The following is a 27,296-nucleotide window of genomic DNA, read 5'->3' on the forward strand; positions in this document are numbered from 1 at the left end:
CTGCCTTTGATTCCGCTCTTGTACTTCTGCGTATTTTCAAGATGTCCAGTGGGCCCCTCAAAAACAACAATCTATCATGGATGATCCTAACCCTCCGATCTATCGAGAGGATTAGGATCATCGTTTGGAGATGATTTGTTGTCGTCATCAGTTCTTATGGGCATATTTTTGAAGAAGTACAGGAGGGCCTGCCTGCCTTATTCGAACATCTAAGCTATTCATTTGAATTGCCCAAATAGGGGCCCAATGTTTTACTTTTACAAGATCGACGGTCTTGATTTCAAATATATGTGCTCATGTGGGACCAAAATATTGCCCTTGATTGTAATGAGGATGACAAAGAGGACGGATTGTACGGGGCCCAAACTATCAAACAAGAGATTTTCAGGTACTGGTTTGGGAGAGGGTTAGGGTTTATGAAATAAATCAGATGGACCTAGAAGCGGCCATGGCTCCACCAAGAGGAAGCTGTCTGTTAATTTTGAGGGATGTGATATATTCACCCTTTTTTTTTACTTGGGACAACCCCCTCTACTAGTATTTATTACCACTCTTTTACACTAGAGGGGGCTGTCCCAAGTAAATATAAGGTCTGATGATCTGATTAAAATCCAGTCACAATCCCCAAAACTAATCTCCCAAGGGGCTTGCTCTCCACGGCCAATTGCATATATTCCTGTATGGGAATGAGAACTGGTCTCATGTAACCACTGCACCAAAAACTCCATCAGTGAAATTCCTAATGAGCAACTGATCTCATGTAACCAATACACCAAAAACTCCAGAGCTGATGGAATGCCTTAGGGCAGGCCCTTTAAAACTGTCCAATACCAGGCTGCCCTTTAAACCTTTCCCAGACCATATTGGGTCCCACCTAGTCCCATACTTAAGCAGGCTCCCACCTAGGCCAGTAACATTCCACTATGCTTTTGCATCTGTTGTCCTTTGCCATTCACTTTGTGGCAGCTTTCACTCTAGCCTTTTTTTTCTAGGTGGCCATTTCCATAGGTTGCCCTTTTCATGGCGGCCCACTCTATGGTAACTTACTATCACTTTGGCCTCTTTACCATGTAGTCCTCTCCATAGGTTGCCACTTCCATGAACATGTGGCAGCTACTCTGATACCAAAAGTCAGGTACTTGATCAGTACGTCAAAAGCTCAAGAGTTGATGTAACACGTTTGGCAAGGGCCTTTAAACCTGTCCTATAACAGACTGGTCCCAGCTAGTCCCATACCTAGGGGTGGCAAAATTGGCCAAACCGAACCGAAACCAAACCGAAAATTCAGTTTCGGTTTGGTTAAACCAAACCGATTCAAATTTCGGTTTGGTTCAGTTTGGGGGAACCGAAACTGAAGATTTCTAATAATTATGAGTAAGGGTGGCAAAATTGGCGGAACTTATCCGAAACCGACCCGAAACCGAACAGAAAATTCGGTTTCAGTTTCAGTTTGGTTCAACCAAACCGATTCAAATTTCAGTTCGGTTTGGTTTGGGGGTCAAACCGAACCATTGCCACCCCTACCCCTACCTAAGCAGCTCCCCACTTAGGACCGTAACATCTCATTCTCTGCAAAATACCCCATTTGATGGGTCAATGAACTTCTTGTTCATTACATTAGCAAAAGATTATTATGTATAGATATGAAGCGAAAGCCCTTCTAATGATGCAAGCAATGAGATACTATCCTGATTTTTAATATATCTGGTGGGGGTCCTGCCTAACCCCAGCTTGCCCATCAAAAAAAGAAAAAGAAGCAATGGGATACTCAGTTGAGGAAACCCAAAAGTAACAGACTATAATTTCCTATAAAACTTACAAACAGTTTAAGCACACTAGCAGTATCAATAAATTACATAGAAACCTCAGGAACAACGTGAATATCATTACAGGTATTACAAAGAACAATTTCTGAATCCAATCTTCCACTTATCATGACTGAAGGGGGCAGAGCAGAAATAAAAAAATGTCTGCTCCTTTATATTATCTGTATCTCAGAGATAATTATGCCCCCGTGTGAAAGAAAATGCTATAACCAGCTGTCTAACTCTAAAACAAACACCTCAGTTGGAAACCAATACCTTGTTTCCCATTTTTTTTTTGTTTTTATTTATAAGAACACACGATGCAATCTGAATGCAGCAACCCAAGCGACCACAAACCCGAAAAGATATTCCAACCACCGACCATTCGGCAGGAGGATACACACCAACATTTGACAAACAATACCTTTTTTTTTGTCGTAAGAGCAGGCAACAAGTCTGAATCTAACAGCAAGAAGCAGCAACTTAATCTGCAAAGAGAGAGTTCCAGTTAGAGTATACTAACCAAAGTCATATGTCAGTAGACCACAGACTAGAGCAAAATTAATTCAAAATGACAAGTCAATAAAGAAACAACTAACTCATTAGAAGCAATAAAGAAAAAGTATGAAGTCTGAATAAGCTGAGCAAGCAAGACTGAGAAACTTCGAGGCTCTGTCTTTTACTGGAAACGAACATAAATTTATCAAAGCGTGTATTTAGAGGGTAGTTTGAAACTTCTTAACAGAGAACCAGGTCCTACTAAAACATTCATGAGACAACTACACACAGGCACATTGATATGGCTAACATATAAGGTGGAGTTAATACATATGGAGTTGCTTGCCTTCTCAAAGCTCGAAAGCCTCTCTACCTTTTCTTTGCTCATCAAATCTAAATGACTGTTTTCAAAAAAAAAAAAAAAAAAAAAAATCAATGGTAGAGACCTGATTCATATATTCGTAGGACTACATCCTCGAGAAACCTAAAAGTCTGAAAATAACAAATTTAACAATGCATACGCTTCAAACAATTATTAAGAGATGACTAGAGAAAGTACATCACTGTTTAGAAACACAATTTTTCATATTTCTGACAATTTGATACCAATATGAAAATGGATTTTTCCACATGTTGGACTGAAGAGAGGACCATTTTTGGTCCATTTGTATTTTAATAATTAAAATAATTTTGGGGACATTTGAAATTAAAGGGCTTACTAGGTATTATCAGAAAAGACGAAAACAGCATAGATAACAATGAAATTAAAAAATTAAAAATAATGTAGCAGGAACCAAAATTAACTAAAACAAAAAACACCAAGACTGGGGATGCTTGCCACAATAGCAGAAAGCTACTGTCATGTAGCATCGACCAAAACTTAGAGAAAAATCTAAAGCATCACACAATAAATTCAATAAAAAAGAAAACAAAATAAGTAAATGATGCTTTCCAAGTTAGTCATCCCAAGATACTAAGAATATAAGAGACTAACTGGATGTGACGGTACCCGTATAATTGTCGTTACATACTGTTCACCAGATTGATGGCTTCCCAATACCAAAATTAAACAGTAGAAGTCCATCTAAGATTGTCAAATTAGATTACTTGTTGCAAGTTCAGTTAGATAGCATGGGTAGATTATGAGAAAGGTGTTCAATTGTTGCCACAAGGAGAAGACCCTAAGGATATTATATAGTGAACAACTTGGAGAGTGGAGACGTAAAATCTGACGAAGTGTTACACCTTTAATATTATAATAAGCATGGATCATTCTGGGGTTGAATTGTAGAGAAAGCAGCACATGTTACTTGTTGATTTGTTTTAGGTTGCTGGATGTGGTGATTCAAACGAACAACATCTGGGGCAGAATGTGGTCTAACAAGCTCACACTGAAAAGCAGTGAAATACCTGTCTTTAATACCTTCTCACCCCCAAAATCGAAAGAAATTTCTTCACCCTATTATTAAGCATATTAGAGTAAGGGGATTAATTGGGTATTTATAAAAAGGGTTAGAAAGACTGGGCATGAATAAACATAAAACAGTTATCATCTAAGAAACTCTGAGAAAGTCACTAGTGTACCCAATGCTATCTACAGGCCTCTATGGCCTAGGATAGAAACCAGAAACAATTACTGTCAACTAGTTAGATTCATCCAGCTTCTGTCTCATTAAAAAAATGCTTTCTTGATTTTGGTCAATCTCACGGCTTGCTTTATTTTGGAAGAATGAGAGGGCACATTAAAGAACAGGAGCAAGAAACATGATAAGCGCCAAAGGATGATATCAAGTATTTTAAACGGAGGCAGCACTGAGTCACTGACATGAAGACAAAATGACATCCTAAGGTAGCACATATGACTAATGTTAAAGAGAGAATACTTTAAAAAATCAGAGAAGTGATGTAAAAACAGGGGAGAATAAGAGAACAAACAGGGAGAAATGATAATAAATAATGCGTGAATCAGACATAGAGATAATACAAAAAGGAGTGGTAAAAAGGTAACACAACAAATTGTAATACATATTTAAAAATAAAACAAGCAACCTAGTGCAAAATTAGAAACCGAAAGAGGAGAAATGATACAAATAAAAAAAGTGAGTCAAGTCACTTTAAAAAAAAAAAAAGTGAGTCAGACACCGAGATCATTTTTGCAAAAGGGGATTTTATTTAGAAGAGGAACTGAAGAGGCCTTCAACCGAGATGGTCAAGGCCATACAAATGTAGAAAAGCTAAGCACTCACTCAATAAGGATATGATAAAAGAAAACTGTTGCACCCTTCGTAACACTACTGCGAGCGAGCAAGCAAATAAGTGTGCCCATTGGCGGACCGGAAAAGTGTGTTGGAAAGAAATCCCATGCCCCTCGATGTGGTTCAGAATCTCCAATGGGTCATCAAATGCCATGTGTAGTCGCTCCTATCTTTGACTCAATGGATCATGGTTAATGAATCACCCATAATGATATGAGTGTCAAGCTCGACACCGACAACATGGAGAATACTTGTCATAAGCATAGGGACTCTAGCTTCCTTAGTCAATAATGGCCAATGTACATCAGAAATCCTATACTACCCCGTCATGATCTGTAAGAACATTGCCCATCCAAGCACCCATGCTTTCCTAAGCTAGTATCATCAAAATTCAGATTGGTGGGGGGGGGTGGGGGGGGGGGGGGGGGGGGGGGGGGGGGGGTGTGTGTTTGCAATAGAACACCCACAAACCCATTCAGTTCCCTCAGAGAGATACCCGATAAAGAAAAATGTGGTACAGCTTTAACATCCCCTTCACCAGAGATAGAAGAAAGAGAACCATGAGCTAACTGAACTTTCTCCAGGGCAGAACACAAAGTATAGGTAAAAAACAATGACATACCCGTCATGTGGTCTGAAGCACCAGAATCAATGATCCATGATGAAGAATCAGAAGAATTCATGGTATAGCAAAAAAACGTGGGTGCTTAACTACCTGTTGCGCAAAAGGCGACGTGAAACTGGCGTGGGTGGGTGGGTGAACACTCCCGACACCAAACACACACCAACTCTGTTTAACATAAAAGGATACTTTCTATGAGCTACTAGCCTATGCATACTCAGAAATTTATGCTAATTTATAGCATAAGGAGACCATCTAACCATAAATCCTCCCAAAACCTAATACGCTCACACTAAAACTGATCCTCGAATAAAAGTCGACACGAAAATGACATAAAGGAGACCCAAGATGAACACACAGACCACCATGCACATGAACTTCTACCCAAGGCAGGTCCCTACAACCCACACACCCCATCTATGCCATATTTGTTTTCATCAATCTTACGCCAACGAGCCTCCTTTACTTCATTGAATCCCTATAGCATTCCTCACTAAAGCCTTCTCATTGTGAGAGCCTTTTGGTTTAATACATGTGGCTGGTAACAAAGATAGGTAATTATATTTGCCCCCACTCTGCACTTATGCATGATGACAATAACCAGATTTTAAAAACCCACAAAGGTTTTAGATTATGAAAGATCAGAGATTAAGAGCAAAAGAGTTTTCGAAAGCTGCTTTGAAATGTTCCACTGGATTAAAAAAAGATGCTTTACTGCCTTCTAGCTATCTACTTATGATGGACTAGTCTGTGTGATAACAGAAGCATTTTTGTGATGCAAAACAGTCCAGGGGCAATCAGCTCAACCTGGTGAATGTGAGGTTTTGGTATTCATAGCCAAAGAAGAATAGGCCTCCACTTAAAAATTGAATTATCAATAACATAATTGCTTGGAATGATTCCCTATTCATGTGCATAGCATTGTGAGTTTTCATGATTTCTCAAATCTCAAGTCATTTGACAATTAAGAATTCAACGGAATTGGGTCATCTAATTTTATACTGAATATATGTGGTGGAATAATTTGCTCCAAAAATAAACATCGGGAGAAGCCCACTAACAAATAGGGTCTCTAGAGCAGACACATGCGCGCGTGCGCGTGCGCGCGTGCGCACATGTAACTCAATGGTTGAGGCTTGGCTTCTCAACCTTGAGGTTGCAAGCTCGATTGCAGCTTACCTACCCAAAAAATGTTAAACGTTAAAAAACAAGTGCCTTTTCTTGAGGTTCTGTGAGGCTGGGATGTGTATCACGGCATCAATCCAATAGGAAAGTTCAAGTTTAAAATCACTACAGAGAATAACCACAAAGAACCACACATTAATGTCACGAAGATATTATCACGTTATGTCTACAAACTTGTTGTTGTAGGATTTACCTAAATCAATCAGCAATAATGCTGCCTATGGACAATGGAACAGTAAAACTCTGATCTTTTGCCTAATGAATTGGACAAATATATCACAAATGCTCCAAGATATGATGCAATTTTGGGCCCGGACGCCGAAATAATGGTTCTAGCCTGAAGGAGGGTACACCACTTTTCCACCTTTTAGCATCATACATTTCATTCCATGCCTGTACTATCTCATCAATCTTGAATACCAACCCTATAACCAGAACAAAAATGTCAGCGAATCTCTACCACCAACTAAGCATGTCTAAAACTTTCAAAATAAAAGAGAAAGGCACACTTCTATTTAAGTGGATCAGCATATTTTTACCTTCTTGAGCAGTTTCATTGGAACAATGATTCTTTCTCATAACAGCTGTGTCTATTCGAGAAGCTCCGGCAAGTTCAAACTTTTCTATGGCAGCTTCCAAACAATCCTCCCAGAACTCTACCCCTAATTTGAACTCTACAACTGAGCGTTCATATAGCATAGTGCCCCATAAGATGTTGATCTGAGATCTCATGTTTGCAGCTCGCTCTGCAGCCTCATCAGTTGACATCTCTTTGAAAAGCCCATCCAACCCCATTTTCTGCAATGGCGTTTCTTCCTTAACTGGTGTAGAGAGTTTGCTAAGACGCTGAGACTCCATCTCCTCCCACATCTGTGTGCCCCTGTCCATGTTCGCCTCGGCATTGTCGAAAAGCTCAATTACCCCTTTAGAAGGCCATGTCTTCAAATCTAACTTGCTTCCAACTGCAAAATACCACGAAAGTTTTGCTTGCTCAAACTGCTGTTGCCCTAATGCAAGAAGGCCTTCATAGAAATCAGGTTTTATTTTTAGAGCTTCTTCATAACTCTCCCCTGCTCTCTCATATTCTCTTTGTGCCCACTCATTTGCACCTTTAACCTCCGCAAGTATAGATTCTCTCGAAGCATCCTCTGGTAAAACCACTCTCTTTCTCGCCCTGGACATATGGGCATTCCCACAGTTGAACAATGCTAGAGCTGCCATCTCCTGAAACTGTTCTGCGGCAATCTCAAAAAGGTCTTGTGCTTCTTCACTAGTGACGGAATCCTCCATAGCCTCAGCGTAGAGCTTAATCCCAATCTCGTGAAGATCCAAATATGCATCGGAATCAAGCCCCACATGGTTCTTGAAGTGCCGAGCAAATTGGACGACCCAGTCATCTATATATGAAGATTCCTTTTCCAAACCCGGTTTCATGTTCCCATTCTCAGAGACATTATTTTGGTTTATCTCAAGTTTTTGCAACTCTACCTGAGTTTTCTCTTCCTCAAACAACAATAGCTCTTGCTCGGGATTTACTTGGATGATGTACAACCTAACCGATCCCTGAGGTTCGGCCGATGCTTCAGCCCATCTTAGCTCTTCAGTGGTGGTGATTGTTACCAAGTCACCCTCTTGGTCTTTGTATTTTATGAGAACAGCCTTTGAGCCCGGGAACCGATTTCTAACTATTTCCCTCAGCTGCAAAATGGTACAATCAGCTGGTAACTGAGCCCATCTTATATCCTCCCCCAAAACCAGCTTCACAGTCCTCATAGTCTCTTCCTTAGCATTATCGTTCTTTTCCACAATTATTTTTTCCTCAGACTTGGTTTCCTCGACCTTGCTACTCTTTTTCTTTCTTGTCTTCTCTTTCACGACTTTGAACTGAGGAGAATTGCAAGGGGATTCAATATAATTTTTAACCAAAACTACCCCTTTGTCATCCATCTTGATACCCTTTTTCTTAATCCCTTTTCTAACCCTTTCTGCAATCTCCAAAGCCATGAGATTATTTGGCTCCAAGCTCAGAACTACACCAATGTCTTTCAAGGCCAAATCCAATCTATTCACAGCTTCGTAACACCTCGCTCTTTTCAACAGAGCTTTACTGTATTTGGGAGAAACTTCCAGAGCCAAATCACATTCCTTTATCGCCTTGTGGTACTCGTCAGGGCCCATTTGCATAAAGCAAGCAGCCATGTTGCTGCGGAGATATGCTACATCTACATGGCTTTTAGGTAGAAGCTTAAGAGCTTTCTCATACCTCAACATGGCCCCTTCATGATCTCTCTTTTGGAACAGCTTGTTGCCCTCCTCTTTCAATTCCTGAGACATGTTAATAAAGACGGTTGTGTCATCATCGAAGGTTTTACCGCTCAGCTCTCCGGATCTGTTCTGTTTCAAATTCGCATCACTAGTTTTGCCTCCTAGGTGCTTCTTTTTCTTCCCACTGGGCTTCCCCATCATAAATTCAACAACTTTAACAGAACCCAATAGCAAATTCAAGTAATTTAGTTCTCTCTACAACCTAAACTCTCTGATTTCCATTCAAGCATATGATAAATTATAAGAAACATTCAAGGAAGATAGATTTTGAGCTTCTGGCTTCTGCATAATAAATAAGTTGACTAGAAAGCCCTAATTCCTAAAAGCCTCAAATCTACAGCACCTTAAATTCTCAAACCCTAATTCTTCACAAGCAGTCTATTTTCATACTATGAAGATTCAAAAGAGGTTTCTAGAAAATGGGTTCTTCTTTGCATATGGAGTTCCTCAACTGTAGGGTATTGAATTGGAGATAAACATGCCCCAGTTCAAGAGAATGCCCTATTTAATATCAATTTTCCCCCTTTCACAACAACACCCAAAATTATAACATAAGAGTTTCTCCAAAATTATGAACAAAAACCCCCAGTTCAGAAAAGAAACCCTAGTTCTGCATGTGAAATTCTAATTTAATTAGCTAGAAGCAGCTCAAATAAATCACAAAAGTGGATCAGGAAACTTATCTGGGAGATGGGTTTTCCACAGAATGCAAATTCCGGTAATTCTTAACGAGATTTTCGAATAAAACAGTCCAAAAACCGTTTTTCCAGGGGTGGGGCGGTGTGGCTTACCATAAACGCCACAAAAAAGCTGAAAAATCCAACTATTCTTTCCAATTTTATTTCACTTTAATAAAAAGCATGGCCTCCATTTCGTAAACTCCAAGTTTCAAGCGAACATGAGCAGAGAATATAATAAAAAGAGAGAGAGAGAGAGATGATGATTGGGAGATTTAGTTTTGAGGTCGAATGTCTGGATCGTTAACTATTCATGAACTTCGGACGGTTAAGAGAATATTAAATGACTAAATCGTCCTCATCATTTGTTGAAAAGAATTATTCCTCCTCGTTTGGAGTTTAGATTTATGCAGTGCTACTAACAAATTTTCTTTTCCTGAGGAATGATAGATGCAAGGGCGCCATTGCATAAAGAACAGGGTCCTTGATTGGATCCATTACATTTTTGGTAACCCTTTTAATCAAGGACCCTTTTGCGCCTCTTTATGCAAGGGCGCCCTTGCATCTCTCATTCCTCTTCTTTCTTTTTGTCATTTGTTTTCTTTTCATGAAAATTTTTTATTGGAAAATTATTTCGCAGAAAAATGTTATTAGAAATTCTCTGCCGTGTATTCTTTTACACCTCGTGCAAAAGAAGAGAGGGACCAATCAATTTGCAAAGCATGTTTTGATAAGCCAAGGCCTAACAACTTACACACATCCATAGAAAGGGTGGGGCCCACCATCTTACACCTCATGTTTTGATATGGTAAGGCCCACCATCTCGACCCAAATTCATTGATATGGTGGTGTCCACCCATCAGCGGGCCTACCATGACCATCTCCACCCAAATCCATGCATATGCTTTTATCTTTATCTTTTGATGAGATAAAGATAAAAGCATGAGGCATAGTATATTTTTTCTTCAAAAAAAAAAGATAAAAGCATGAAACACAAGACATAGTGCAGTTCATTGATTTTTCTTTTCTTTTCTAACCCGAAGAATCTCCTTCAACAAAACCAAATAGAAAAATCTGTGACTGATCAGTCCTTTGAAACAAAGCTCGGGGGTAATTCCGGAATTACATTTTACGCAACGGTCGCTGAGCGACGAGCGCAAGACAAAAGCAAGCAAAACCCACACGACATCTTTTTTCTCCTGGGACGAAAAATCTAGAACACGACGCCCACAAGCTTTTCACCAACATCAACATTTAATAAAATAAATAACTTTTTGATAAAGACACCCCTCTCTTTGACCGATTTTAGATATCATCCGCGAAATGTCGTCTGCGATGGACGCTAGCAAATCCCAAGTTTTAGATATCATCCTCCAAAAAAATATTAGAAAAGTAATAGGGCAAAAAGGGAAAGGAACCTAAGCATATTCCAGACATATACCTTCCACTCAAATTTTAACAACCATGCAAGTGCTAAGCTCATGGTCCCACATCATGTTATACCAAACTTTTGTTGGCCCCCACCCTATTCCAAACGGACAAGTGTGATGGTTGGAGAATGCTTATATTTTGCTAAAATAAATGGATTTTGCATAGAGGAAAAGACACGGGATATTAAAATGAAGGAGAGAGATTCTCTAAAAGGCAAGGGTGGTTAAGCTTCTTCCTCAAATATTTGTATTTGGGCCCCACTTGTGCCTCATGTAAATGATCCAAACCGTTGATCTGAACCGCAACCATAAGTCCAGTCAAATGCCATTGAGAACTCCGTGGTAGGATGATCCTAGGCCCTTCATCTAAAATGACAATTGATTTTCTCCATACACCTCTCACACATGTATTTTCTCTACAGTCCTGGTCTAGTGATGAACCAACATCTCTACCTTCAAGATCAACTTTAAGCTGTTTAACTTCAATTGTTTTAATTACAGAGAAGATTTTCCACACGTTCCCCCCATTTAAGCTGTTTTACTGAAATCCTTAACAGTGGCTGTAGAAGAGGCCAGCAGAGCCATGTACTCTGTGATGGCCTCACCTTCTTTTGTAACTTCAATATCATAGTCTGATAATGGGTCTCCACTCAGCTCTTGTGCTATTTCATCCTCCATTTCCTCATCTCGCTCTTCTGTATTCTTGATGCCTGATGAACTGCCTGTTACCTGATTGTCCATGGGTGGAATAGTAGAATCCATATTGTCATTCAGTGGAATGGTTGAAGCCACACTGTCATTGACAGTGTCTGTGGGGTTTGGGATCTGATCTCCAATAAGAATACTCAGTGCCTCCTCTTTTGTATCAGAAGCGCGCAAGGCAGCCATCACTGTACAGAGAAAACTTGGGTGGTGATTTTCCATCCTTAGAAAAAAGAAACAACGCTAATGGCAAGTTTGGCAACTACGAAAAGTTATTACATTAAACATTTGTTGGCACAATTGTGAAGAGGATATGGGGAGGAGGTAGAAAGGGAGACTTGGAGGGCATGAGTGGAGAGACCATGGAAACAGCATGAGAAATCCCTAAAAACCAGTGAAAAATATACACTACTTCAGGTTGGATTTTTTCCCTGTTTTTGAGGGGCTTTTCATGCTCCCCTCACACCCACGCAAGTCTCTCCCTCTCAGTCCATCTCTCACAAAACTGGCCCCACTAATATTCCATGGAATATTTTTTCATGGTTGCCAAACATGCACTAAGTTTTATAGTGAAATTCACAAGAAAACAAAGGAAAACTGAAATTAGTAAAGCAGATATACAGGACCTCTTGCTCTTTCGAAACCCATGGATATGAGATCTTCAATGTCAGCATCTGCTGGTTGCTTCTGCCTCTTTCGTTTCTTTGAGTCGACATAAAGCTGTGAGCCAAGAGGACCGTATGAGGTTGGTTGAGTCTGAAAAGTGTTTGGAGCCAATATGTTTATAGAGAGAAAATAGACTACCTGTATAATGGACTTGGCTTCTGGGTTTGTCAAATCGTCCAAAGCTTTTTGAGTGTCGTTTTCATTTCTTCGAAGAGCTTCTGCAGCAAGGGGCTTGTCGAACCTGCCAAATGCAGAAATGTTCAAATGTCACACTGTGAACTAATGAAGTCTGTACCTGAATTGAAAAAGAACATGCTAAGGTTTATACAATGTGGTGAAAGTAAACAAACTTCATAAACATGGCGCAATATGAACTGTTCTGGGTGGGCCTGTGATGTGCATTATCAATTGCAAGATGTCTGATTTTTTTATTTTTCATTTTTTTTAACGGAACGAGATGTCTGATTTATCAGCATCTAACTATCCTTTGAGAATAAAATATTACGCTTTTCTTTCCTTGTGCACAAGACCCACATGAGGACTTATTTTCTAAGTAGTCATGAACTTCCTCCCTCATCGGATGTCTTTTCTAAACTCCAACATGCATCTATGTCCTGGTCTGGAGTTCACATTGCTGTGGATCGATATGCCCCGGTTGTTACAGGCGGCTATGGTGGTAACCATGGTTTTAAATTTCGACCGAAATCTTCGGATTTCGGTCAACACCGAAACCGAAACGGCCGAAATCCGAAATTGCTGAAATATACCAAATTTCGGTCGAAATTTCGTCAATTTCGGCGAAATTTCAAAAAGAATATTAGTTTTTTATTCCTTTACCAAATGTCAGCCAAAATTTCGGTAATTTCGGCCCCAAAAACCGACATTTCGTGTGACCCTACCGAATTTTGGGATTTCGGCTGGGTCCAAAATTTATGCCGAAACCGAAATTTCAAACCATGGTCATAACTATGTCGGTGGTTTTGGTGGTGGTAGTGGTAAGGGTGGTTATGGTGGTTGTATGTTTCATTGCCATCTTGCCCATCCTTTATTACACAGTTTGAAGATTTCTATTATGTCTCTGAGTCAGTTGTCATCCTTAGACTGTGAAGCTTTTCAACTCAGTGAGCATCACAAAGTATTTTATTTGTCTCGAGTTAATAGTCATGTCACTTGTCTTTTTTAGTCAACTCATCCGATGCTTGGGGTCCTATTCACGTCACCTCTTATATCGGTTTTGTGTACTTTTTCACCCTTGTAGATTATTTTTTAAGAATGACTTTGTTGTAGTTAATGAAAGATCATTTTGAGTTGTTTTCTTTCGTTTTTTTTTTTTGCATGGTGGAGAGTTTTTTTCTTTCTTTAAATCCTTCTATATGAAAATTAGACACAATTTGGCGCTTCTAATCATATTTTTAGTCAGAAAATGCAAGGAAGTATACCTCTCATCAATTTTGTGAGTTCATTACTGGGTATGGCATGAAACATCAATGTGCTCATACACCTCAACAAAATGGGGTTGCTGCATCTACTTAAGATCACACTCACTTTACTTTTTCAAATGGAAGTACATAAAATTTATTAGAGTGATGCAGTCTTAACTGCTTGTTTTCACATCAACTGGATACCATCCTCTGTTGTTCTACATGGTCAGACTCTTCATTCTATTTTGTTCCCAGATACTTCCTTGTATCTTATTCCTCCATGTATACTTGACTACGTATGTTTGTTCATTAGCTGGGTTCCGGCACAGACAAGCTGGATCTTCAGGCTATCAATTGTGTCTTCTTGGGGGTACTCTCATAAAGGTTATAAATGTTTTAGTCCTACTTAGCATCGTCATTTTATTTGCGTTGATGTTACTTTCTTTGAGTCAATTCCTTTTTATCAGATGAAAGTCAATTCATTGATCTGGATTTGACACCTCTGTCTCTTCCTATGCATGTTGATGAGTCTCCACATTCGACTATCGTGACTAGTCTTGAAGTCACCCATCACGCAAGTATATTTCGATGACATGTGATTACCATCATCTACTTCGACGCCTGCAAATACTGTTTCAATACGTTATTTACCATCTGCAACTTCTGTTTTGGTTTTTCTTCACCATGATCATAATGTCCCTATTGTTCAACAAAAGGCTAAATGCACATGTAAATTCCATTTACTCTACTGCTCATCATATTGATAAGGTTGTAACCCATGCCCCTGTCATCTTTTCATTATTTTATTTCTAGACTATCTTTGTCAATTCCTAAATATGTGCAGAAAGCTTTATCTGATCCTAGGTGGAGGACAACAATGGAAGTTGAAATGCACACCCTCCATAAAAGTGGTACTTAGGATCTTGCTCCTCTTTCTTTCGGTAGGCGTATATTGTCAAGTTTAATATGGATGGCTCTATTGAGAAGTTGAAGGCAAGCCTAGCTACCAAAGTGCACACAAAGACATGGTATTGACTATGCCGAGACTTCCTATCCAACGGCTAAGATTGCTTCTATGCAGGTCATTATTTCTCTTGTGACCAACCTTGGTGGGTCCCTTTATCAACTGTGGATGTGAAGAATGCCTTCTTGCATGGTGATTTGCAAGAAGTGTATGTTGTAAACCGAGGGATCTCTAATCTGCCCAAAACAAGATCAAACTCGATGCGCAGCTGACGACACGATGAGATGCAAGAAACAAAAATATAAAAAGCAATAAATACAAGATTTACATGGTTTGGCAGTTCGCCTATGTCCACAGGAGAAGAGAGTCTCACTATTTTGATATTAGGGTTAAACTCTCTTTGCTACCTTTTCTCTTAGCCAAGAAAAGCCAAAATTCTATCACTCGTAACCCAAATATGTGGCACATATATTATGCCACAACATCGGAATTAGTATTACACCAAATCTTGACCATCATTTGTGTTGGGCATATTAGTCAGCAAGAGTGAAGAGTGACTGTCAGAATACATGTGATGTAGGCCCATAGAAGAGAAATAGAAGGACGAAGAGAAGAAGAGAGGAAGAAGAGAAGAAGAAGAGAAGAAGAAGAAGAGTAGTAGAAGAAGAAGAGAAGAGAAGAGGAAGAACAGAGGAAGGGGAAGAAGAGATAGGGAAAGAGAGGAAGAAGAATAAGAAGAAAGAGAAATTAGAGGGGAGAATGTGTAATCACTTCAATTAATCATCAAAACTAATAATCCCTAATACATGAGGGCCTTATATAGGCAATTGAAATAAAATTCTATGGAAAATAAATAAATTTCCTAATTCTAAATAACATGGAAAATAAAAACCCTAAAACTAAATACCATGGAACTAAAAATCCTAGAAACAAAATAACATGAAATAAATTCCTAAAAGTCCTAATGGGCAAATATGCCTCTTATTGGGCCTACAATCCGCATCAACATGACATCTATACAAGAGTGTATATGAAGCAATCTCCTAAGTTTGTTTCTTAGGGTGGAGTATAGAGTGTATGTCAGTTGAAGAAGTTCATTTATGGCTTTAAGCAGTCTCCACATTCCTGACAGTGATACTGTGTTATAATTTGGCATGAAGTGGCAACATGTTGATCATTCAGTCTTTTTTGTGACTCGAATTTTGGAATTGATAATTCTGGCAGGAAGTGAAGATGCGTTGATTATTCTAGTGGTGTACTTCATGACCGCATTACAGGAAGTGATGTTGCAGGAATTGAGAAGTTGAAGATATTTCTTCAGCACAATTTCGAAACCAATGACTTAGGAAAGTTTAGATAGTTTCTTGGTATTACAGTAGCAAGATCTAACACTGAGATTCATTTATCAAAGAGAAACTGCGTGTTAGGATTTACTAGAGGAGACATGATTATTGTGCTCAAAACCAATTGAAGCTCCGATTGATCCAAATACTAAGTTTACTATTGATCAAGGAATGTTATTGGATGACACAATTAGATGTCGTCGTATTGTAGGGAAGTTGAATTACATGACCCTCACCATACCGAGTATCTCGTTTGTAGTGAGCACTATTAGTCAGTTTACGAAGCCACCTAGAGCACTTAACTGGGAAGCTGTAGTGTTGGTCATAAGGTATCTCAAGGGAGCTCGCTCTCAGGTGGGGTTTGCTATAAAAAGCCAATGGGAATTTACATGTCACTGGGTATACCGATGCTGATAGAACAATATCACCTTTCAACTGAAGGTCTACTATTGACTACTGCATCTTTCTTGCGGGCAACCTGGTGACATGGAGTAAGAAACAAGGTTGCCAGAGCGGGAATCGAAAGCGGGAATCGAAGGCTCCCGGGATGGTCGGAAGCGGGAATCGTGGAGTCACCGGGGAGTCGCAGGGGAATTGTCGGGGAGTCGCTGGGGAATTGGGCATCGCCAGGGAATCTCCGAGGAATCGCCGGAAAATCGCGTTTCACATAAAGTAGGAATCAGGTTTCCGGAGAATCATAAATCGCGATGGGTTCCCGGCGAATCCGAATCAAGATTCCCAGTTTTTGGGGATTCGAGAAGATTCCCGTTTCGGATTCGAGAACCCGGGAATCGAGGCTCCCCACTCCCAGGGAAGAATCCTGCTTCCTTGGTAAGAAACAAAGTGGAGTGGCAGGTTCAAGTGCATTAGTAGAGTATTAGGCTATGAAACACACTACATTTAAGTTAACTTGGTCAAAGAATTTGCTACAGGAGTTGGGATTTCAAGTTATCTAGGATGTTATTTTGTGACAATCAAGCCAATGTGCATATATCCTCTAATCAAGTCTTTCATAAACAAAAAAACAATATTGACATATCCCAGTTTGATACTATCGTACCAAACTGGGATTATATGATTATATATTCCCCAATCTAGAACCCCACCCTACCTGAGAAACTATCTTAGGTCGGGTCGGGTATTTTTGGGGAAAACCCATGATTTCTAAACCCGGCCCTACCAAAGATAGTTTCTCGGGTCGGGTCAGGTCGGGTCGAGCTTCATGCAAACAATTGCAACACTATCATCATATAATTTCCCTATAAATCATGAAAAGAAAACAAAATAAGAAAATATTTTTAGTCAAAGAAAAGGTTTTTCTTACGATCCAAACAGGGCCTAAAACAACACAACATTATCCTCGCTGCCACTTAAAGAAGAACTGTTATCTACTGGAATGAAAGTAGCGGATGCATTCTCATATCAATAGACATCAAGGGCACTGATATCAGTATTCGTCAAGGTACGAAGTGGGACATGGAGATGAAACCTTGGAGGAAGCCAAAGCAGCACTCCATAAACTAATTAGCAAGGGTTGGACCCCAAAAGATGAAATGCAAAACATTCATCACCAATGTCATCATGAACTTAACCTACTATAATATAAGCTTTTTGAATAAACTTATTACCACATGGCTTATGAACTTTTGTAATTCCTTCTGTGTAAGAGAGATTATTGTTATATGAAGGGGAGATTGAAAAGGTCCTGATTAAGAAAAAAAAAGGAAGGGGGATTTTGTATGCTGAGATTTCAATATCCAAAAAACATGAGCAAAAGTTCTCTGCTCATTGCCTTCTTCTCCATCTTCTCCTTCCTCACCCTTTCCCTCTTCTTACCCTTTTTCTAAGATGGGATGCAGCGTTGTACAGACTGAAGACAAGAAAATAAAAACTTACCAACTTCATCAGTAAAGGACAAAAAGAAAAATGCAATCAATGCTACACAGAGAAAAAGAAACCGAATTTGTCTAGCTGGCAGTGGGTTGGGCGCCACAAAAGTAAATCGCACATTACATAAGGCGTCAAGCCAATAGGTGGCCACGTATCAAGAATTCCTATTATATAATAATAATATAAAAAAGATAAAAACGAAGAAAGTAACTCGGACTTTTTTGGGTTGTCAGGTTTTTCACCTTTAAACCCGGACCGACCAGAGAATGCCGCGGGTCTTTGAATCTTAAACCCGACCCAGCCCAAGGCCCGTGTTATTTGAACCCGACCCATCAGTTTTTCAGGTCGGGTTGATGCGGGTCGGGTAAAACCCGGCCCAAGTTGCAACCCTATTATTAACTCTTTTCTCATGGTTCTCTCCTCTGTTCTTTTCTCCCCCTTCGTCTTTCACCGCTAACATGACTAATGGATGGAGAGAGCATCTTTCAAACCAACAATCTCAATGAAAATGTTTGCAAGATGCCATGGGCCCACGGTTGTGTCGGATGCCCAAATGATTACAATAGCCAAGTCCCCCTCAATGTATAATAGGTCTTCCGCAAGGTGCTCCTGATAAACCTCATGACCTATGAAACAGCCGTTGCTTTTGGGTCCTTTAAGTCCTCCGTGCCTATGGGATTGGAAAAGGGCTTGATTATGTTGCCCTTTGTATTTTTAGCCACTCCTCAATCCTGCCTGGACCTAGACTACCCTGATGGCTACCATCAAAATTCGACCAGAGAGAATTAAGGAGGGGAGGTGTCCATCCAGTCACAATCCTCTCTGGTGCAAATTGGCTCAAAAATATAAAATACATAAACTTCCAGTAGCAAAGAATATCTCGCATCCACACCCAAAAACTCTTTCTTAGCATATCTCAATTGAACAAGGGCATCTTACTACAAGAGATAATTCTTCCAAAAGAAGCATCTGAGCATCCAAAAGCCTTCCGTCTTCTTGTTGCAAAGACCCCACAACACCATGTATGGGCTTTATCACCAAAAGGACCAGAATCCCAGCTAAGGATACATCATGCAGTTTTCACTGAATGTCAGATATGGATGGCACCACAGATATTTGATACCAAGGGAGAGTATTTATTCTACTCCACTGAAACTTGGCAGTACATTCCAAAGATTTAACTCAAGTTTTCATAGAACTGAACTTCTCTGATTGAACCTCCACAGTTTTCCCAGTTTTGGGAAAGAAGATTGATAGCAAGGCTTTCTTGAGCTGCTGGTATAGTGTGTGGAATGTCTTAAAAAATCAAGTGATTGACCACATAACTTAGAAAAACCCACAATTTGTGAACAATAAAGATATTTTTCAGAAAGTTAAGTAGACTATTTGATAATAACAGTTGAGCCTGCTTACCCAATGGAGACCAATTCATTAAGTCTTTGAAGATTGACAGCCCTCTTCATGGTAGTCATCCCGTACCTCTTCTGTTCCCTGCAGATTATTAAAATATTAATGATATCATTATAAAAGGAGAGATGAGTGACACGGCTCCATTTCCAAAAAAAACAAAACATGAGTGAAACGGCTGATATGAATGCCTCACATGATCTCTTTTCTTCGTTCTAAATCCTCCTGATTTCTACGCGCTTTCCTTTCCTTTTCCTCGACCAGAAAATCAACTGCCCTTTCAACATCTTGGTTAGTCATTCTTAATGCTCTTTTCGCTGCCATCTCATTGTAGCCCATACTCATAAGCAGTGATAAGGCTTCATCAGGAATTTGAAGCTGAGGCCAAAGATAAAACATTGTATTGAAGCGAAAAGACAACAAACAGGTAAAAATAAACAAGCAATTCCCTCAAAAGAAATTCCATCTTGAATATTTTCCATTGACAAGAAACTGTTTAATATCAGATGAACGGGCATATGACTTGCTTGTTTTTATGTATTACATATTTTTAGCCAGTCCAGATGTCTTACAGGCATTTTCTAAAACATAATTTCCAAACATAAATCTTGATAAGTGCAATGAAAATAACAAGAAAACCTGAAGGTATTTGACTTGTGCGGAGGTCAATGCTTTCTGGGATTGTTCAAAAAGTCCACTGTGATAAGCCACCACCCCTTCCAAGAGCTCCAATCTCAAGTATCTGTTTAGCAATTAATAAGAGTAATTTGTCTTAAAAAGGCAGGGAAATCTACTTCAAGAGTGAAATTTCTAGGAAAAAAACAGCCATTCAGATAGCATCCACACATGGATGAACCACGTGTACACCCACAGAAGATAGGACCTATATAAGAATATTTAGTAAATAAACGATAACCTTACATTGCAAGCTCTGGATGGCGGCCTGCTTGGAGGAGTCTAACACGAGTTGAGTCCTTCCCATGGGAGCGTTCAAGCCCTTCTCTGGCTTTTGCAAGGCGTACTCCAGCCATTGACAGCCATGAAATGTCACGGAGCATGAAATAACACCAAACTGTGTCTATTTGAAGTATCGGTATATTGTCAGTCATCTGGAGGCGGAAAACATGGATGCTGGATGTTGATAACCAAAATATATGTGACCAACCCCTTTCAAAAGAATGAATTAGTTAACTCACCTCAATAACCTTGGGATCACAGAGAGAGAAAGCCTCCTGCAAGCAAGAAATCAAGCTAGTTGCAATTTGACACAACCATTTTTAATAAAGTATCCCTGTCACCTATCTGAAGAAAGGATGGTTTCCATTTCACTCTTGACTAGACAATTGATGAGAAAAAATAATGCCTTGTTTAAAGTTTTTAAAAAAAAAATGCCTTGTACCTAAGGAGCATAACAAATAAAGGGAAAGGAGAAGCTGCATTGTAATCTAGAGGAACGATATGGTTTCCGCCTATTTTGACAATGAAAAATCAGGTCATGCAAAAGTACAGGTGGGAGTCAATTGTTCAATGATCTGAAGATTCTGAACCATTCATTTGTTGGTCCCGATCATTGGTAGGCCATGCCCCAAAAGTTTTCCCCATTGGGTGATCCTAACTTTGAACTTGTCCTTTGTAATGGATGATTCAGAAAGTAAGAAGGCAACAATGCAGACATTTCCATAACCAGCAGATTAGGAATGTTTAATGTAGGAGATTTTTGGTAAGTGACTCATCCATTGTGATGCCTAGAATTTGAATGGCTTGGATCACCAAGCTACAGGGTGCCACTCCCACCTTTGCTTTTTCCGTCGGTGTTTTTCCTTGGAAAACACATGCAGACACCATAAAAACTCCTCTTTTAACTAACCTCTCCCATGGCAAGCACATCTAATGCATCCTTGTACTTGTGCTTTTTAATCAGCTGTTTAGCATTTGCATGAAGCATCAGACCCATCATCACTCCCCTGTCCAATGATGGCCAACTTATGAGCAAAAATTGACAGAAAAGACAAAAAAATGAAAATCTCTTCGATACAAATTTAGTAAACACATCCAAATATTAGATTGGCAAAAGCATACTGCTGATCAGTCTCAGATCCCAACTGAACTTTCTGTCCACTCTGATCTTCAAGCTCTATATTGAAGTCTTCCACTGGTAATGAACTCTCTGCATGCCTCTTGGCCAATGCAACAGCGGCAGCCCTGTGCCATGGGGTTAGGAAAGAATTCTAAATGAGAAAATGAGTGGCGGTTTGAACATAAAAATCAGTAAAGTAGAAAAATATGACTGCAGTGATCCAACTTGGATATAGTTGCACTAATTATATGGCTTAGCCCCATGCAGATTGGAGCTATAATTCTTTGTTGATAGACAAAAACAAACTAAGAGGAAGAGTAAAAATACATAAAATAAAATAAAAAAATTTAAAATAAAAATAAGATATTGGAACAGTAATTAAACGAAGTAAAGAATATTATCCCTTTTGGAAAGAAGACAAACTTTGCTTCTTCACATGTTCAATTCAGAAACTAATGCTGCAGGGAATCACCGAATTATGACTTAAGATCTAACTTGAGTAGGGATAGATAGCCAGTGTTATGCAGAGAGAGGACGTCAATAAATAAAAAATCTACGCTTGAGATGGAAAGAACAGGTTGCAGAAAAGGTAGGTTTAGATATAGCCGATCCTTGTTCAAAGTACGCATGACCATGATTTTTAAATTTCAGCAGAAACATTTAGTTTTGGTCGAAATATTTTGATTTCAGCTATTGCCGAAATGAAATATACTTCGATTTGGGAAAATACCAGATTTCGCCCATTTTCGGTCAAAATATGCGAAACAATCAACTTTTCAGAAAAAAGAAGCAAAGTTTCTGCTGAAATGACGACAGAAATCCTGACAAAAATCAATTCCACTAGCAGAGAAGAGAAGAACAACAAGATTCCTTTAAGATATTTCTAAGAAAACAGCAAAAAAGGAAAAAAAAAATCAGTGATGAAGAATCTTACCTGGATTTCGATCATGATTTCGTACTGAAATATTTCTGTAATTTTACAAGATTTCGGCTGAAATTCCTACAGAAACCAAAATGTTTCCGTTTTGCTAATGCCCGAACCAAAACTGGAATTTAGCCCATGACAAAGTTGCATGGATTTGATGCTGCTGAGGTCGATCAGGACAACGTATTTTTGAATGGCATTTTCAAATCCCAAGGCTGTTGAGACAGAACCCATAGATCAATTGGATGATGCTCTGCATTACAACCTAAAGGCCATGTTGATCACAGCTTACGCAACAGAAATGTTACATGCTGTTACAGAAAGTGAAAGTCTTCTAGTTCACCAGCCTTCCATGAATCATAGAAGGGAAAGCTCTAGATAAAGACTTCAAGCAAGATATGGATTTAGAATGACAGTTTGCAGCACATTCTGTCCCATAACAGACAATCCTTAAAACCATCAGAAACTTGTGGCTTAGCAATGCATTTTTCCCCGTGCCTTAAATAGGCAACAAATTCCAGGGGAGACATGTGATCCAAGAAGAGCTATATGTCATGCTGATGTAGGCAGTGGACCACCAATGGCTCATTTGCTGCACAATGTTGGTGATTGTGCCATTCTTTTTTTCTTAGGATGGTGGATTTTTTTTTAGAATAATTAGATAATTTAGTTGGGGTTTTTGAATAGGCAAAGTTACACCAGTCATCTTTCCAGTGTCAGATAGCATTGTTTATCAGTTTGTTTAGGCAACAAATTTCTTTAATAGGGAGGTTAAGTTCTAGGATTTGAGTCTAAAGTTTGTAATTGGTTCACAATGGGAAAATTCTTTCGTGTATGTATGTGCACGCGCACGTGTGTATATTGTATTGGGGGGAAATTTGAAAGATACAAAATTGTATATTTTATATTTGAGGATGTTACTTTTCTTCGAGGTATTTCTCTTCAATTATATGAAAAATAACAGTACCATCCAAATAGTTTCTTCATATTCTACTGAATTTCTTCGCTGGATTTTTTTTTCAATCAGCCCCGTATATCAGTGCATTCTCGTGGATTTAATACACTGGAAAAGGCTAGGGTCCAATCAGAAGGAGAAATTTAATGGGAATTTGTAGAAAAAGGACTCCAACTTCGTCGCAATACCAAGTGAGGATTCCAAGATCTAAGATGTTGGATAGAGGACCTTGTTGTTGAAATTACTCTACTCAAGGTACGTGGTATCAATGAGACTGTTGGGGTATTACCGCCTTCAATAAAAGTGTAAACACATTCATTAGCCAGTGATCCACCCATTTTGTCAAGCACAATTTAATACGGAATTAAACAATCCTTAACAGTTAACACTAACCTATGAATCTGGTTCCATTCCAACAAAAGTCTTGCGTACAAGAGATTTTTTTTTGAGCAACAGAGACAAATATATTTAAAAGATGAAGAACACCTAGAGCGCGCACGAGGCGGTCCTGCAATAGCTAAAAATACAAGCAGAACGTGATTGCCCACTAGGGCAGGGGAAGAGCATCAACTATAATTAAGGATGGAGATTGGACTCCCACTCTTGCGAGTTCATCTGCCCTCTCACTAGCCATCTTCCATACATGATGGAGGGGGATATCTCTCCTATCTAGGCAATCCATCACCTCATCAATCAAATTCAGATTTCTCCAACTCTCTCAGGAAGACAATAGAGGGCGAGCCTTGGCACAATGGTAAGGTTGATCCATTGTGACCTGGTGGTCATGGGTTCGAGTCACAGAAAAAACCTCTCTGCAGAGCTGGGGTAAGGCTGCGTACATCTAGCCCTACCCAGACTCCGCAATGGCGGGAGCCTCATGGACTGGGGCACCCCTTTTTTTTTTATCAGGGAAACAGTGCCACAAGATGACGTTCTTGGAGTCTCCTTCGATAAGCAGCTGCTTTAGTGGAAGGTTAGCCCATATTCTAACACTAGCTCTAATAGCCATACTCGCAATGGTGTTAGAATCAGTGATCCCCTCCTTTAAGTAAGCCACTCTTGTTGAGTGTGATCACAAATGATCACGCCCACTCAAGCTAGAGCCATCAAAATTCAGCTTGAGAGAACCTGGTCTCATGTTTTTAAATTTCTACCGAAACTGACACGAAACAACCGAAATGTTTCCATTCCCATCCCCACCGAAATCGATAAATCAACATCTTAAGTGTAATAGCGGTGTGCTCAACTCAACTAAGCCTTTGTCCCAAAGTGTAATAGCAGTATACTATAGCAATATGCATAACATTATTATCTTTATATAAATTGCATGCAAAATGTGGTGCATGTATTAATATTTATATCAAGTACACGCAGAAGCAAAATTACATACTATTCAATAATAACATAATAACACCTAATCTATGGGGATGTTATGCCATGAACTGTCATACCAGAAATCTGAAATAAAGGACCGAATAGCTCAAATAAATCAACCATCCATCAACTGCTTAAAGATAAAGCTTTCCTAAACCTATTGAAACACCACTTGGTGAAACCCACTCTCCTAAACAAGGAGACTACGAGCCATGGAACCAAATGCAAGCAATCTCATAAGGTCCACTTATGTTAAAAACCATACCAAACTAAAGTAGTCTAAAGGATAGTTTCAAAACTCTCCCGCATCATTGTTGACTCACCCGAGTCGACTCCTTTTTACATTGGTCGCGTTCTTGCCCAAGTCCGCATTTTTCCCTACAAAGTCATAAAATAAAATAAAAAAATCGTTTTGACTCTCCAAAGTAGTCAACTGCGTCAACCGATTACTCGGCCGCATTGCGCCAAGTCGACTAAGATTTGCTTTGGCCACTTTTTGACCCGCATCTGCATTTTGAAACACTGCTCTAAAGATATTCTACTTGAGAATGTAAATTTATTTCCAAACTCCAACAAAGATAATGGTCTCAGATGTATGATATGTTTCTAGCAAAACAAAAAAACACTGACAAACCTGAATAAACTAAACTCAATCATCAAGATTTTCCTCAAAAGTAGTCCTATGTCACTGCAATTCTACAATTTCTAGCTCCAACCTATACCCACTATGAAATTCCAGTACACCTCAATCAAGCAATATAAAAAACCAAAATAATTTCTTGAAAACCTAGAAAAATAGAGAGGAGCAAATTTAGGGCTAATTAGTGATGTTTACCTGATTCTAGAAAGCCTACGGGATCGCTCCTCCTCAGCGAGGAACTCATCTTTGAGTGATTTTCCATGATCGGCTGAGACCCGACTAGCCAAGATCTTTGCATTGTTCTTTAAACCTAATTCGATCAGACTCTCCCCTCCCCTCAAAATCTTCCCTCCGCATATCAAATTAATACATTCGGGAGGAGAATTTGAACGCTTTGCTACCTCTTCTCTCAACATGGGTAATGTCCAAATTGCTAATTCCACCTCGAGAACGCCCGACCATGCTCCCGCAATCTTCACTTTCGTGGCTTCTGATTTCTTTGATGAAGGTTCGGGCTCCATTAGAAGAGGTGTGTTAGAAAGAGAGTGAAGGGGGAAAAACAAGTTGTGTACTTGTGTGGGTTTAATGTGAAGAAAATTTATAGGATTCTTTGATAGAGATTTCGGTCCTTTTTACTTTTTTCTAGTCTGTCCACCCAAGAAAAGGAACGTGCTTTCCTAGTTGCTTTTTTGGGATTTTTCCTTCTCTATTTTGCTTCGTTGCCTTGTTAAGCAAGGCAATAAAAGGGCTCATAGTGCCCTCCAATCACTTTGCTTTGTCTAGGCTTTAGGCATGCTTTGGTTTATCAGATGATATGATAAGATCTGATCTTTGATCATATGGCAACCTACTTTAACTAATTACATTAAGATAATTTCTTTTCATCTTTATCTTTTATTATCTCTCCTGTTATTTAAGCACCTTTTTACCTGCTAATGAAAATCTAATTGTGATTAATAGAAAATCTTCATATTTTTTTAGTGCTGCTAGGGAGGACCTGTGTTTTTGGTAGTGTTTGGATTCGGATATGAGCCCACATTGTTTGGATGATCCAGAGAGTTCATTTGATGGGCCCTGACATAGATAGGATGTGCCCAAAAAATCAGCTCCATCGGATCATCCTAACCCTTCAGTGTGTGGACGAACCGTCAACTGAGGGAGCCTACGTTATACAAATTGAAACTACAGGGGGTGTAGTTGTCACGTTTTAAACTATAGGGGTAGAGGTGGCTGTGTCAGAAACTAGAGAGGGTGTAAATGTAATTTTCCTTTTTTTTAACTAGATGTCAAAGGCTATTACAATTACCAAAAAGAGAGGTGTCAAACAAAGTGAGTTATCTCATTATCAAACTGAAACCCAGTATCAGTGACCATTTATGTTAGAGCATGAAGATCCCACCGTTGGATCATCTTCGTGGAAGATTTGGAAAGTTTGTTGGATGGAGCAAGCTTAATAAATTAGGATTTTAGATTTGATTTGGTGGTAAATTGAGGTACGTAAGCTTATTAGGTAACTATATTAGATTTAGATTATCTATTTTCCTTCTCACTTAATCTCTTTCCATGTTTATTATATTCTTCTTTATATGTTCATCATGTAAGTGCTCTATATAAGCACCATTGATCCTCTTTGTAATTCATTCAAGAATCAGTAAAATCTTAGAATCTTACATGGTATCCGAGCAGCCGATCCGGCCCTAATTTAAATTTCCGCGATTTTGATTTCCGGCGGCAGCTGGTGTAGCCGTCCTTAACGCCGTCCGCCGGGTACTACAACCATTATATCCACCGTTGCCCATTTCCACCACATTTCTGCCACTGCTGCAAATCCTTAGACCTTCTTCATTCCAAAATCCTTTCCAAAACAATGAAAAGCGTGTTGTCTTGGCCTAATTAGTTTTGGTGAAGAAAGCCCTATCAATGTTCCTCCATGTCTCTCAACCTCCTTACCTTGACGAGCATGCAGGTTTTTTTTTTTTTTTTTCCTCCTGGGCTCTTCTCTTCAACTTACATCAATAGATACTTTTCCTTTGAAGGAAATGTATTTTTTTAAGCAGCCTTTGAGTTTCTTTTTCTATCCATCTCTCATTTCTAGCAAAGGTGTGGCACCACTTTCCAAAGCCTTGCATGGTATT

General features: G+C 39.3%; 2 protein-coding genes across 2 annotated transcripts; both read right to left on the reverse strand.

The window, feature by feature from the left end:
- Positions 1-1,667: 1,667 nt before the first annotated feature.
- On the reverse strand, positions 1,668-9,677 carry LOC143879481 (protein PHOX1-like). The gene is made up of 3 exons (XM_077381885.1): positions 6,905-9,677; positions 6,559-6,790; positions 1,668-2,293 (listed from the first exon to the last, which is right to left on the reverse strand). Exons 1-2 carry the CDS (start codon positions 8,829-8,831, stop codon positions 6,642-6,644), a joined length of 2,076 nt encoding a protein of 691 aa, XP_077238000.1. The 5' UTR covers positions 8,832-9,677; the 3' UTR covers positions 1,668-2,293; positions 6,559-6,641.
- A 1,433-nt stretch (positions 9,678-11,110) lies between these two features.
- Positions 11,111-25,861, reverse strand: NUB1 (ubiquitin-associated (UBA)/TS-N domain-containing protein). The gene is made up of 11 exons (XM_077381886.1): positions 25,357-25,861; positions 21,270-21,392; positions 21,058-21,154; positions 20,387-20,422; positions 20,112-20,299; positions 19,830-19,932; positions 19,387-19,568; positions 19,197-19,274; positions 12,304-12,406; positions 12,126-12,219; positions 11,111-11,687 (listed from the first exon to the last, which is right to left on the reverse strand). The coding sequence occupies exons 1-11, from the start codon at positions 25,680-25,682 to the stop codon at positions 11,326-11,328; spliced, it is 1,692 nt and encodes a 563-aa protein (XP_077238001.1). The 5' UTR covers positions 25,683-25,861; the 3' UTR covers positions 11,111-11,325.
- Positions 25,862-27,296: the final 1,435 nt, after the last annotated feature.

This window comes from Tasmannia lanceolata, unplaced genomic scaffold, assembly GCF_043159265.1.
Source record: "Tasmannia lanceolata isolate RefF3 unplaced genomic scaffold, GAP_Taslan_0.1 ptg000006l, whole genome shotgun sequence".
Taxonomy (NCBI): domain Eukaryota; kingdom Viridiplantae; phylum Streptophyta; class Magnoliopsida; order Canellales; family Winteraceae; genus Tasmannia; species Tasmannia lanceolata.

Bases quoted from the DNA above. Each gene is read 5' to 3' on its own strand.
- LOC143879481 (XM_077381885.1), bottom strand. From the start codon at position 8,831: ATGATGGGGAAGCCCAGTGGGAAGAAAAAGAAGCACCTAGGAGGCAAA. The intron at 6,791-6,904 runs GTAAAAATATGC...TTCTGGTTATAG, and splicing joins CAATGAAACTGCTCAAGAAG to GGTTGGTATTCAAGATTGAT.
- NUB1 (XM_077381886.1), bottom strand. From the start codon at position 25,682: ATGGAGCCCGAACCTTCATCAAAGAAATCAGAAGCCACGAAAGTGAAG. The intron at 20,300-20,386 runs GTGAGTTAACTA...TTCCGCCTCCAG, and splicing joins GTGATCCCAAGGTTATTGAG to ATGACTGACAATATACCGAT. The intron at 11,688-12,125 runs GTCCTGTATATC...TTCTCTGTACAG, and splicing joins GGGTTTCGAAAGAGCAAGAG to TGATGGCTGCCTTGCGCGCT.